Here is a 14354-nt window from a genome sequence, read left to right as displayed (position 1 = left end):
AAGAGGGTTTTAAGAAGAGGGTTTTAACCACAGAGTCTGATGCTGGGATAAAATCAAGTTAATTTAAAATCTAAAAAGCGTTCATTAGTTTGGACAGCAAGGCAGGCAGTTTCAGTGCAGCAGTGGGGAGGAATAAAGGGCTCCACCCTCCAGGGCATAAACATCTATCCCCTCCATGCTCCAAATATCTGTGGTTATTAGCTCTCAGTTGTGGTCCTCAGTGGGATTTGCATCAGCCACTGGGAACTGCCTCACTCAGAATCACATCTTCCCCATGGGTGGATCATGACCAAGCACTTCCTGATACAAGCTAACAAAGACCTCCTGTTTTAATTTAGGATAATTCTAAAGGGCCATGTCAGTTCCATAGCTCTTACGGTTTGGGCTGAGGTCAACAAATTTTCTGTTCATGATTCTTCATTTCAGAGTCCATTTGGGGAAATCCAATCTAAGACAGCTAGTACCAGAATGATCCTACCAAGTGGATTTTAAATTGAGTTTTGAAGATGGCTCTCTCACCGACCAGCTGGCGATGGGACCCCGCCATTGGCAGTGGTTGGAGCATGAATAGCCCCTGGCATGCCCGGATAGCACACTTGCTGAAAATGTAATTGATGGTGAACTGGGATGGAATATCCGTAGATAAGCATGTGCCGACTGCAGAGTGTCTCTGGCATTTTTGAGGAGTGAGTGAAAATACATTCTGAGATTGAGTGGCTATTGCCAATCAATATCGAAGGAGAGCAAGATGGTCTCAAGGTCATAAATAATTAAATAGAGCCAAAATGTGAGAGTCCCAGAGCATCCCTGGCATGCTTCTAAAAGTCCCAGGCTCCTGCAGCTGGAGGGCAGAAAGAGGAGGGGACTAGGTTCACAATTTATTTAGAAGAATAGAGGAACTTCACAGAGGTGGACTTCTCAGCTGGGGAGGTTCTTCTATACCATGGTGGGACCCTAACAGGGGAAGAGTAGGTGCTGCTGAGAGCCTTGAACTCCCACAGTCCCCTGGAACCACTGAGCCTGAAGACGTGGCCCATTCCCTGTTACTAAAAGATAGTGGCTGCCCCTTTGCTTGAAGGTCACACTGAGGACGCAAAGGAGGCAAGTGCCTCCCAATATAGCGGGTCCCCTCCTCAACATCTCCTCTGCGCCCCCCGTGTTATGAAGGGTTAAACCCAAACACAGCTCAGTGGGGGTGCGGGGCCTGCTGGGGGCGGGGAGGGAAGGGAAGCGGCAGGATGGGAACATGCGTACTGGCAGGAAGCAGGGCTGCGTTTCAGACTGGAGCCTGCCGGGGCTGGATCACGGGAATCTAACACGAAGCTGCTCGGAGAAGGAGAAGCGTGATCCGGATGGACTTTACCAGAAGCCCCAGAGAGAGCATCTGATCCTGACCGTCGAGGGCCTCTGTGGCTAGAGTTTCCCTCGTAAGACGTAATCCCCAAGTCATGGGCAGGGCAGGGGCAGGGGCAGGGGCAGCCGAAGTCCATCGTAAGATGGAAGCGTCACATCTGGAGTGAGGCATGAGCCGAGCCGGGAAACCCCAGGGAACCTCCTGAGCCCGCGGCGCAGCTGCTGCGGGGTCTGGGTCGGCCGCTGCTGTCTGGCGCCTGCTTCTCACCCCCTCCTGCTGCGTGGGGACCGGACGCTCGGGCTTCCACAGGGAGGAGAGGACAGGACGGCTGGCGGGTGGGTCGGCTGCTATGGCTGGTGCGATGAAGGATGGAGGTTTCTGTGCCGCAAGGAACAGCTTCCGGCCCAAGAAGAAATTGGTAAGAAGAAGTCCCCCCAAGGGCAGGCTTCCCCTGGCGGACCCAGACCCCCCCCCCATCCCGTGCGACAGACTTGGCCTGAGTTAAGACGCTCCTGAGATCCAGCAGTTCCTGCCCTCCCTTTCCCTCCCTCCCTCCCTTCCTTCCTTCCTTCCTCCTCCTTCCTTCCTTCTTCCCTTTCCTCCCTTCTTTCCTTTCCCTCCCTTCCTTCCTCTTCCTCTTCTCCTTCCTTCCTTCCTCCCTCCCTCCCTCCTATGGGAGAGGGGGAGAGAGAGGGGGCGGGAGAAGGGCGTGGGGCAGGGGGGAGGGAGAGGGAGCCTCACGCAGCCTCGCACCCAGCCCCCGCCCCCCCCCCCCGCGGCTGCAGCCCGCTCCCCGCCCTCCGAGGTCGCGCCCCGGGCGGGGCTGGGGTAGGACGCCCGCCGCGCCGGCCACGCAGGCCCCTCGGGTGAGCCGCTCCCTTCGACGCCGGACCCCTCGGCCGTCGCTCCCTCGAGGTCGAGGCCTTCGCCGCTCCTATCCCCACGCAGCCCGGAGGCAGGCGCGGGGGCCCGGGTGGCCTGACCCCGCCGAGCGGAGCTGCCCGCCGGGGAGCCGGGAGGGGCCGCCCGGGAGCCCCGCGCACCCGCAGCGCAGCGGCTCTGCCCCCCAACCCCCCCCCCCCCCCGGCCCGGCACGAGCGTGTGCTTCTGGCCCTGCGGTGTTCGAGCCCCGGCCTGGAGCTTCGGGTCCCAGGGCCCCGGGGGAGCACGGGCCGCGGTCGGGGGGGGCGTCGTCGGCAGGGGCGGCCCGGAGCTGCCCCAGGATGCGCGCCGCAGGCCCCAGGGGTCGGCGGGACGCGGGGGGCTGCAGCCTGGGGACGGCCCGGTGACCGCGGCTCCCCCAGGGACGGCGCCCCCGCGGGTGCACAGGCCGGCTGCTGGGGGGGGCGCTCCGGGAGGTCGGCGGGGGGCGGGGGGAGGCTTCGGGGAGGGGGGCGGCGCGCTGGGGGCGCTCCGGGAGGTCGGGGGGGCTTCGGAGAGGGGGCGGGGCGCTGGGGCGCTCCGGGAGGCGGGGGGGGGCTTCGGGGAGGGGGGCGGGGCGCTGGGGGCGCTCCGGGAGGCCGGGGGGGTGGGGGCTTCGGGGAGGGGGGCGGCGCGCTGGGGGCGCTCCGGGACGCCAGTGCCTGGGGACGGCCCATCATCGCTTCTCCCGTAAGTCCCCCCGGGGAAGCGGGCCGCGGGGACCCTGGTAGAGCGCTTCCCGTGGGGGCCGAGCCCCGAGGCAGCACGTGGACGTGCGCCCCGCGAGGGCACAGGCAGGGGGGGGGTCCCCTGGAAGCCGCACTCTCAGTCCGGGGCGGGTCCCACCACCTACGCCGGGCACCTGCCCCAGGCCGCAGGACACCGTCGCACGAGGCAGCGAGGCCGGGCCGCCCGTGGGGCATCGAGAGAGGCCCCGGCCGCAGCGCGCGAGGACTCCGGGGCCCCCCCCCGTGCGGGCCTGAGCCGGGGGCGGGAAGCGCGGCGGGGCGCGGGGTGCACCTGCCGGGGGCGGGGCCTGGGTGAGAGGGAGGCGGGGCCTGCAGAGCCGCTGGGGCGGGGCCGGTGTGAGAAGGAGGCGTTGAGGCCAAGGCCCGCCCAGCAGAGAACCTTCGAGAAGCCGGGGCGGGCCGGGAGCTCCTCCTCCTCCGGGCCTGGGCGGGTGGCTCAGGCTGAGCAGGACTCGCGGTCCTCAGCTGCGGGTGGAAGAGCCCCACCCGGGGAGGGCAGGGTGCGGAGGAGGAGGGGGCTCGCCCCGGGGCGCGGGGGCGTCCAGAGCTGGCCCCGCACCCCGTAAACGGGCGGTGCGCGTTCCAACGCCATTCACAACTAGCTCAGTTTTTCAGAAAAATGTGCCACCGCTTTTTATCACAAACTAAATGCTCATATATTCATCAGCCTGATTTTAAACTCACCATTGCACGACCTCTTTATTTCTCATCCAATATTAAAATAAAATTACTCTACTTTTTATGTCACATTTTGAGAATTGATAGGATAAAACATTTCCTTCTCGTTCCTCTTTTTATTTTTAATTTCAAAATTTGTTTCTTATATATGATGTGCTTTACTTCTTGGGTTTATCTTCAGGACTTTTTCATTGCAAATCAAACTTTACATTTTTCAAATGTTTGTCAAGACAGAGAGACCTGTATATTGTATCGATCACTTAATGATCCCCGTATGGAATTTTTATAGGCATTTTCCATTTATTCATTTTCCTTGGTGTTTTTTAGATAGCAAATTTTCTCTTTTCAATAATTTATATCTACTTTACTTCTTGTTAACCTTATTAGCTAGACCCCACTGTACTGTCCTCCAAGGTGAGCAAGGGAGATTCGGGGGCGTTCTCATGGATGGACACCTGTGGGAGGGGGGACAAGAAAGCATGTTTGGGCACATCAGGAGGGTGGGTTGTTATACAAAGCTCAGCCCACCTTTCAGAGTTGTGGCAGGGGACCCCAGGGGCTCATTCACTGGAGCTGGCTCTCCCTGAAGGGGGAGGGCATGACTTTAAACCAGGTGACTCACATCAAATGGTTCAATTCCTGAAGACAGCTGAGCACTAATTGCTGTGTTGGTTTGTGGGCTCCTGGGGAGCTTCCCAGGTGTGATGTGAAACTGGCTCCTGTGCTCAGAGGGCAGAGAGAGGGTGGAGAAAGAGGCAGCCATCCAGGTTGGTAGGTGACTTTTGATAAGCAAAGGGGACTTACATAGGAGGCTTGTCCTGGGAGGCATCAAGAGGAATGGATCACCACATCTGCCCACCGTGTCTTAAAAGTGTATGTAGAGGCCTTTCGTGGGATCGACCACAGGTTCTGCATAGGTGGTCCCAATAGCACATCCCTGCCTCAAGGCTTTGTCCTTGGAGAAGCCTCTAGAAGCAGGAAAGGCAAGCAGAACCCATGGCCCAGGGACAGGAGGGAGGGTGCAGGGCCTCTGATCACCCCGTCCAGCTCACAAGTCAGCAGGTGGTCATGACTTCCGAATGACCTTCTCCCAGCAGGCTGTTGACCAGGCCGCACTCCTGGCAGCCTGCAAGGCCCGGGAAGTGTGTGCCAGGCCTGGAGGGGCCCTGGCTAGCCCATCAGAGCATCCCCTACACTCCTTACATGAGAGATGTTTTGTGTTATGTTTTGAATAGGGTCAGGGATTAACTGATGCCCATAGTTGGGACAAACTGCTAAAATTTACCTGCGCGTTTGTGCTACCCTCTGTGTCGGCGATGTAACTCGATTTCCCCCTTCTAGCTTCCCTTTCCCCATTGTGGCCCCCCTCCCCGGTTGCACCTCTGTGGTGCAACAGCCAGAAGCCTGGGAACTGCATTTTTTGGAGTCTTTACCAGAAGGGTCCATGAATCAGAAACACCTGCTTGAGGTTTGGAGCAAAGAAAAGCAGCAGAGGCCGAGTTACTGCCCTTCAGGCCACAAGGGGCAGAGGCTCGGGCTTGGGCAGAAATGCCGGGGCAGCCTTGGGGGTTTCTAAAAGGTGTCTGCCGCAGGTTGCACGCCCAAAATTACTGACTTTCCAAACCTCATCAGCGTCATCTGGGAACTTCCAACAATGCGAATTCTTGGGCCTGCCCGGAACCTACACATTCAGAAACCCTGGAGGTAAGCGTTGCTCTGAGCTCCCCGGTTCATTCCATACACCGAAGCCCAGAACTGCCCAAGTCTGTTTTCATACAACGGATCACGGCTGGGTTGGTTATCAGGGTTACCTGGGTTTGTTATCAGGGTTACCAGGAGTGGTTCTAAAATCTGCAGAATCCTGGATACCATGAGATACCTCCCCCCAAATAAGACTCTTCAGAAAAAGGGCCTATGACTCCATATGCTCACAGGGAGCCCCAGGAGATTCTGATCGTTGATGGAGTGAGAAGTTGATGGAGTACAGCTCTGTGGTCCTCCCAGTACCTTGTTCCAATCGTATTCCCTTTTTCCTTTTAATTACCAAGGGAGGAAAAAGCATTTATATGAAAAAGCTGTGACATGTTTGGAACAGAGTGCTCAATTAGCGCAAAAAAAAAATTTTTTTTGAAATTTCCATTCTACAGTTAGGCATTACTCGCATCCAAGACTGACTCGCATCAGCACAGTGATGATCTCACCATCCCTGGTGAAACTGCAGCCACCTGGGCTCCGGTCCATAGTGAACTGCATCGCTGGACCTGGGGCATGTTTAACAACAAACACAGCAGCCACCAAAAGCTTGAGAGCCACCGGGCAATTTTCCATGCTTTATATATCCACGATGCCAGAACGTACCACCAGAGGTGCCGTCTGTGCTACAAGGGCAAAGATGACAGAGGGACAGCTACAGAGAGACCTAGTAGTGGCTCTGGGCTTCGGTTTCTTCATGGGTCGGTGAGGGTGTGGAAACAGACCACCTCTAATTTCTCATAAAGTGATAGGACAAAATAAAAAAAAAAAAAAAACATACCATCCTGGGGATCCCTGGGTGGCGCAGTGGTTTAGCGCCTGCCTTTGGCCCAGGGCGCGATCCTGGAGACCCGGGTTCGAATCCCACGTCGGGCTCCCGGCGCATGGAGCCTGCTTCTCCCTCTGCCTGTGTCTCTGCCTCTCCTCTCTCTGTGTGACTATCATAAATAAATAAAAATAAAAAAAGTGATAGGACAAGACTGCGTATTCTCAACCTATACACACAGCCACTTCGAAGAACCATAAATAACGTGATATGACTTTCCACGGGGCATCCTGCTTGACCACATCATTTATTGCATTAGCTAGAGGAAAATATTTTAGTTTTATTGCCCTGTTCAAAATGAAGAGAAAAGAGAGAGGTGTCTCTAAGTATTTTGTTCATATTTTGATCAATTTCTTATAAATTTGTTATTTCTTTTTTACTTGAAATATCTAAAATGCTGATAATCTTGGACAATCTTAAGGTGACTGAATTAGATCTTACTACTAAATGAAAATATTAAATACTTAAGTAGCACAAAGTCAGTAATATACAAAAGTATCACATTTTGTCTCCGTGTTTAATTTTTTAGGCATAGCTGTTCTGTATTAGAAAAATATAATCCACACATATTTGCTAGCTAGCAGCTAACAGTGACTACATGTTTAACTAGTCAGGCTTTTTATGATTTAGTTAAAAATGAATTTTAGACTGTAAATTAGGTAATGATAATCTATACGCTCATAGTGAAATTAAACCCACGTTGAGAAGCATCCAGCACATGTCTTGAATTGGTATTTAGTAAATGTGTTTTGAATGGTGTGTACTCCCCAAAATATTTTTGACACAAACAATGATTCTTAAAAACACCTTCTGCATAATGTGAATAACGAATAGTAAGTCTTTGGGCTTACAGAGGCTTTGGTTTTCTTTGTCTCCGATTTTAGTGTATCTTAAGATAATTTCCTATTGCCCTGAAATTACTCTGAATAAATTAAAAGTGCTAAAGGGCATGGCAACTGCAGACACCACAGCATTTCTTCTGTAATGGAATTTTGGTGTGTTCAGGGACCATCTTATTGAAGAAAGATGAATCAGGAACCATTTGTGTGAAGGTAAAATTGAGCAACCCTCCAAAATTGATTTAAAGTTCTCAAGTTGTTTGGTGATTTAATCTCAAATTAAATAAAGAGCGTTGGTTTGCTGGCTTTTACTTACTAAGATGCTCCCCAAAACTAATTTAATAGTCATCTTATTTCTGGAATATTCCAGTCTGGTAAAGTGCTATGAGTTAATGACAAGGAAAGGACTCAGCCATGGCTAATCGTCATGGTCCAATAAAGCTGAGACTGTTTACCTTCAGGGCTCAGTTCAGGATCTGTTTAGCCAGATTTTTCCTAATTGAGGAGAAACCAGCCAGATCCTTAGTTTCAAAATTGCATCATTTCCCCTTTTTTTTCTTGATGGCTTGGCTTTTATGTTCATGATTCTTATGATGTTTATTATTGGTACATTTTTAGAAATAAAAGTGTTGAGTGATTATTATGTTTTTGGCCTGAGTGTAGATTGCATTTTATATAACTGGTAAAAAATAATACTGATGCAATAAAATGTATAGTTTGTATAAAACATACCAAAATTATTTTAAAGCATTAAATTATTGAATATGAAAATTTCTTACTATTCATCATTTGGCATGAGAAATGTTATTATGCTGAGCAGAAAGGCCAATGTTAATATCTTTGACATTGAGGGACTCCGTCTTTGAAAGAATGAAGTTTATTTTATATTTTAAAAAACCATCAAATTCCTAAGTTATATTTGATCTGATTAAACTACATGCAGTTAAAGAAAAAGTCAATTTACTTTTAATAAGAATTAATCAGAATTTTGAAATAATTTGTGTGTATTTGAGAAACATCAGACTTGGCAAAATTGAATTTTCCTTAGTAATATTTTGCTGTAAGAAAAAGAGCCTTCTTTTTGTTCTTCTAAAGAACAATAATGCCGCATAAAGAATAATGAATTAGCATAATCAGAGTAAGATGTACTTGATTCTGAGTTCTAAGATAGCCAGCCAGCCCCAGATACTAGACTTTGTCAAAACTTCTAGTAACTCACTTTAGACAGAAACATAGGCCAGAAATACCAGTCATGATAATACTGGACAAGCTTCTTCTAAACTGTGAACAGTAGACTGTCAGAGTATTATACATTCTATTATGTATGACATAGTCTAAAAACATGGCTTTCCCTCCCTTGTTAGAATAAAATTCTAAAGAGCAGAAGTATCTGCATAGTAGGTATTTTGAGATTTTTCAAGCTCTGTATTTACTTCTCGTGTCGGTAATAAAATAAAAGCATACCATGGTTTCCTAATCTTTGATCCTGTAATACACAAGGTGTAAAACTAAAAGGATCGCTTATATATAAATAAAAGAATAAAGAGGCACCTGGGTGGCTCAGTTGGTTAAGAGGTTGACTTCCGTCTGGTCATGATCTCTGGGATCCAGCTCCCTGTTCAGCAGCAAGTCTGCTTACCCCTCTCCCTCCCTCTCTGCCCCTCCCCTAGCTCCTGTGCATGCCTGTGCACACCTCTCTCTCAAATAAATGGATAAAATATTTAATAAATAAGAGAATAAAGAAAAATCGGTTCCTCTAGCAAAAAAGGTAAATTCTTTTTAAAAGTTTCATTTCCAAAATGATTACCCAAGACTAGCGGTTCTCAAAGTGTGGTGTCTGGACCGGCAGCAGCATCACCTTCGTGCTCTATAAATGCAGATTCTCAGGGGCCGCCCACAGCTACTGAATCAGAAACTTTATTTTTTTTTTATTTTAAATTTTTTTTTTAATTTTTATTTATTTATGATAGTCACACAGAATGAGAGAGAGAGAGAGAGGCAGAGACACAGGCAGAGGGAGAAGCAGGCTCCATGCACCGGGAGCCTGACGTGGGATTCGATCCCGGGTCTCCAGGATCGCGCCCTGGGCCAAAGGCAGGCGCCAAACCGCTGCGCCACCCAGGGATCCCTGAATCAGAAACTTTAAAAGTAGAGCCCATCTGGCTGAGTTTTGACAAGCTCTCCATGCAATTCTATGTCCACTGCAGTTTGAGAACACTTACCTTAGACCAAAGAACCTAAGTTAACAAAACTAAAATAGTTAGATCTGCATTGCTGGGTTGACTCTTTGGTTCTCGCTGAATCTCAGTCTTGCCCACTGATCCCGCTTGGAAATGTTGTCAAGACCCCAACCCACATCCAATGAATCAGAATCTCTGCCTTAGCATCAGCATTTAAAAACGTCTCTGGTGGTCCTGTTGAGCAGCAGGATGGAGTGACACGGTTATTAGCTCCGGGTACCTGCTGTCTGGCTCAACCACTGGCTGCATGTTCAGCATAGACTACCGTGCGGTGATTCTTGTTGCCCCTTTCTGTCGATCCTGAATCCCTGTTTTCCCTTGCAACCCCATTAGCTGAAGCTACGGAGAGCCAAAGAGAGCATGGCTCAGCTACCAACATAGCTTATATGGGAGTTGTTCCCATTTGAGGAACTTTTATGTTCAGTTTAAAAATCAGCCCACTATCTCTCGGATTACGAAATAGGCTTCACTACTGTTATTCCTGCTCTGTATTATCTTTTCAATCTCTTCTCCACATAATGCTGTAGCCAGCATTTTCTTTCTAAAATATAAATCTGATCATATCCAGTTCTCAAAAAATGGCTTTCAGGGCCGCCCATAGAGGGGGTCCCGGCTTCCTCCACCACCGTTTCCCTCCCCGAATTCCTTCTATGCTGCAGTCACACAAAATGTGTAGTTTAGTTTGTTAGTTTGAACGCAGCCCATTTTCTCTCAACAGGAGACATGTTCCTCTCCCTGCTTGGAACACACACTGCTCTCTGACAGACAGGTGGTCGCCTCACCATCACTCATTCATCCAAGACTTCGATAGGATTTCTTTCAACTTAAAGGATCTCAAAGCTTGAGGCAACACTCTGAGGTTCCTTAGAATCTCCCTTATGACTTTTTGTGATAGAACTTGCTTACTTACCTGGAATTCCCAGTGGACTTAAAAAATTAAAGAAGGGGATTGTTCATGTATTTCTTGTTAATTTTTCATCTCCTACAGCTCCTCATCTAACACAGAGCTAATACATAACCGTTTTCAATAAGCTTTTATTGAGTAAACGAAAAGATGAATTTGAAACCACCAAAAGACCGGTAATACAACCAAATAGCAAGTTAGAAGTAACCAAGAAATGCACCAAAGGAAAAACAAAAAGACAATATAGAGTCAGGAGTGAAAGCTGTGCGTAAATTGTGTGGCGATAGACATAGGGCCCAGATGGCTGAGCTCCAAGGCAAATGACCTTTTGCCTACACCAGCCTGGCACTTTAGTCCTTTCCTTTCCATCTTGCATGAAGTAACTGTCTTCTGGCAAAACATTTCAGACATGCCTCTGTTTTATTATAGAGAAATGCATTTCTCTTAACCAATCAGCATTTCCCATTCTGTGTTCCTCAAGCACTAGATATACAAGATTTTCATAGATATTCCATATAAAAATGTTCTCTGGCCAAATAGGTTTGGGAGGTATTAGATTAAATTAAACAGCTTTCTTTTTTTTAATTTTTTTAAATTTATTTATTTATGATAGTCACACACACAGAGAGAGAGGCAGAGACACAGGCAGAGGGAGAAGCAGGCTCCCTGCAGGGAGCCCAACGTGGGACTTGATCCCTGGTCTCCAGGATCGCGCCCTGAGCCAAAGGCAGGCGCCAAACCGCTGCGCCACCCAGGGATCCCAACAGCTTTCTTTAGTAGAGATGTATTCAGAATCTTTATTGTGCTAACCTGTTTTGTTAATCCCCAAAAGAGAAAAATAGTAAGCATTTGTTTGGATTTATTTTTTCTGAGATACTTCTTGCAGAAGTAATTGTCACTTAATTGAAATAGTTTGAGAAACGGTAGTTGAAAGGTATCAGGAAATTTTCTACCCTAAATTTTCTACCCTTTCTACCCCTAATTTTCTTTCCTAAGGGGGAAAAGGAGGACAGCATTACGGACATTCCTCCGTCCTTCAGGAAATTAATCGATCAGAATTATTTTCTGAAACATGGGAACTTTGTGAGCTTACAAAAATAACTATGTGTAGAAATGGTGATTGATTTCTATATTTTCAATGCTATTTAAAAGTATGCAGTAAATATATATACTGCATACAGTATAAGTGCAAAATATTCATCTTTCTATAACTACACATTCATGTTGAACATAAATTCACTGTGGTGCATAGATTTTTCTGAAATGTAAAAAGTATAATTGTGTAACAGTTCAGAGAAAAAGAATAGTAATTATGCCAGTTGCAATAGACAGAAAAATATTCAGGCCCCTAAAGGGGCCCTGAGAGAGATAATATGGGACCTTTTTGGAGTCTTGGAACTTGGGTTTCAGATTATATTGAACAGTGGAGTGAGGCACCATTCAATTCCAAAGTCAGGCTTTGGGTGTCCGTGGGTAGCGTTAGTGGGCACCTCTACTCTGTGTATGCATTTATACTTAGGAGGCTCCCAGGAGGAAAAGCACACCTTGACTGCTGAGACTTAAAGGCATAAAAGCCTAACTGACTAGAGTGTGGCCAACTGAGTGAATCTTGCCCTTCTCAAACTCCCTTCAGTAAGGGAAGCTGGACTAGTGAAGAACACTTAGTACCAAGGTCTAAGTTATCTGAGGAGGGTGACTTTTCAGGCACATTGTACACTTAATTCCAGAACTTCTCTAAATGGCCATTGTGGCACTGAGGGGAAACTTAGAGATGGATAGTTTGACAGGTTCATGTCCTAAGAGCCATTGCAAGTCTCTCTTCTACATTGAGACACGGAAGTCGTTACTGTAGGATCCCTAATTGGGATTATTTTACAGGGGCCTAGTGGACAGCATGTGTGTGTGTGTGTGTGTGTGTGTAGGTGTTTACATGCACACATGAGTTCTATTTCCCCTGAGGAAATGCTCCTCTTCCTTTTATAGCGGTTCTGAGGGGGACTGTCACATAGTCCTAGCCTCTCCTAGCCATAGGACTGGGCCCCAGTTTGGCCTCTCTCATCTGGATAACTTCTATCCCCAATCAATGAGTGTGGTATTCCAGCAGGTGAACATGGAACCCCAGTAGGACTTGAGTCCTTCCTGAGATTAGATAAACCTTGGGAAAGAGAGAGGCTTGCTTTCTTTTTACTCATAAAGCACGGGCATAATGAGACTGACAGAGGTTCTCTTTCCTGCAATATGGAAAAGCTTGTATTGACAATGAAGTTGTCCCAAAGAGAGAAGCAGAGTCCAGAGACAAAGAAACTGAGACAGCTTTGTTAGAGACCTGGATCAAAATGTGCTCCAAGTCTACCCCACGCTTTGACTACCTATGTGTATAAATCAATACTTAATTTACTTACTTATTCAATACTTAAGCTAGCTTGAATTTGCTTTGGTCTCTTCTAAAGAGAGGCTTTTACTAATGGCGAGACCTTTTCAGAAGGAGGAGGCAGGAAATGGATGAGGCCACTGGCAGAAGTTTTCATCAGGAGCACGGCATGGACTCAGGAAGAGGGGTTTGGTGCTCAGGTGAGCCACAGACTTGGAGAAGTGCTCAGGCTTCCAGCAAAGCTAGCAGTGCTGTTCTATGTCCAGTTGCACCACCAGAAAGAACAGCCATTGGTCACTGTGTCAGTGTCACAGGGCCATGCTCAGGTAATGGTGGGAAGGGGTTTGGAAATGCAGTTTGACCTCTGGGAGCCTTACTTGAGGTTTTGCTCCCTTGGAGTCTGAAGAGTAAGTCCAATGACAACATATTTCATAATCCAGCACAAGCATGTGTTTGAAATTTCTAGAAAAACAGAAGTCCCTACAAATACTGTAATTTCTGTAAGCAAGATTGGTGGAGGTTCATAGGATGGTGGCTTAAGGTGCACTTTTAAGTGAATCTCAGACTTCCTACATGGAAAAGAAATGAGAAGCAGTCATTCCACAGAAAGGGAAATCTTGACAATGAAACCTTGGCAGATTTATAAGGCTTGTAAAGAACATCAGACTGATGAGACAAAGTGAAATTTTGGAGGGGGGTGTGAGAAATAAGACTGGCTAGTTAGAAGGCTGGGTTCCAGTGCAGCTTGTCAGGGAAGTTTAAATTGAGTTTAATAGGAAATAGTGGGTAAAAAGAGGGTCTTCTATCTCCAAATAATACAAATTTAGCATCATTTATTTAACTTGGTTTCTTTTTTTTTTATTTAACTTGGTTTCAATGTAAATACAATTACACTTATTTCTAGTTAGTTGTTTGAATTTTCAGTTTTCCTTCTATAGCAAAGATCCTCTCCAAGATGTCCTACTGTATTCTAACTCCAACGCCACACTAAATTGTCCAAAAACCAAGGAGCTTACTCTTAAAGGAGATTAGTTGTGCTTCCAAACACTGGATACGAAGAGGAGACTATAAAAATCCCATTAGCCCATTACCAGCATTGGTTTGGTCATGAGCGTCTCCTACAATTAGATGATGTTTCTCTCCTTCAGACATGCACCTGCCCAGGAGGGAGTGGTGACCGTCTTTCGGCTTCAAGGATACAGACCTTAACTAAACATTTATCTCTAGAGGCTGTTTCCAAAAACAGGATACAGTACCACAGCGGCCGGGTCCGAACTCCTGCTGCCTCACAGGGAAGCCAGAGCGCAGGGATGTTCTTAGAGCATAAACTCAAAATTCCACGAGCTCTGCCTCCCAGCAGCTGATCCTGGAGTACATTTTGCTGTCCTGCTGCAAACTGGCTGCGAGTTGAACAGTGCCAAGTGTTCTTAAGAATGTGGATAAACTGCAAGTCTTAGAAAATGCTGCTGGGAGGACAAATTGCTACACCCACCTTGAAACACAATTCCACATTTAGCAGCATTCAAGTTATGAATATGCTTATACACAGTAATTTTCCCTAAATATAAGCTCAAGATGGGCATGTTCATGGCTGTATTGACAAAAGAAGGGGAATTGATTGAAATGTTTGGCAATGGGGAACGACTGCATAAACTATGATATGGTCATACGATTTATTAAAATTCAGCAGTGAAAATACATAAACAAGAGCTATACACAT

The 14354-nt window shown here is 47.6% G+C and overlaps 1 protein-coding gene across 1 annotated transcript; it reads left to right on the top strand.

Annotated features, from left to right (window-relative positions):
- Positions 1-1699: 1699 nt before the first annotated feature.
- On the top strand, positions 1700-13998 carry LOC129494153 (uncharacterized). Its single transcript, XM_055300915.1, has 5 exons — positions 1700-1772; positions 5295-5406; positions 5850-6159; positions 12714-12960; positions 13783-13998. Exons 1-5 carry the CDS (start codon positions 1704-1706, stop codon positions 13996-13998), a joined length of 954 nt encoding a protein of 317 aa, XP_055156890.1. The 5' UTR covers positions 1700-1703.
- Positions 13999-14354: the final 356 nt, after the last annotated feature.

Source organism: Nyctereutes procyonoides, unplaced genomic scaffold, assembly GCF_905146905.1.
Source record: "Nyctereutes procyonoides isolate TBG_1078 unplaced genomic scaffold, NYPRO_anot_genome, whole genome shotgun sequence".
Taxonomy (NCBI): domain Eukaryota; kingdom Metazoa; phylum Chordata; class Mammalia; order Carnivora; family Canidae; genus Nyctereutes; species Nyctereutes procyonoides.
The sequence above is the reverse complement of the archived record's forward strand: the minus strand, read 5'-3'. Positions and strand labels throughout refer to the sequence as shown.

Bases quoted from the DNA above. Each gene is read 5' to 3' on its own strand.
- LOC129494153 (XM_055300915.1), top strand. From the start codon at position 1,704: ATGGCTGGTGCGATGAAGGATGGAGGTTTCTGTGCCGCAAGGAACAGC. The intron at 1,773-5,294 runs GTAAGAAGAAGT...TGTCTGCCGCAG, and splicing joins TCCGGCCCAAGAAGAAATTG to GTTGCACGCCCAAAATTACT. The intron at 6,160-12,713 runs GTGAGGGTGTGG...TCTCTTCTAAAG, and splicing joins TTCGGTTTCTTCATGGGTCG to AGAGGCTTTTACTAATGGCG.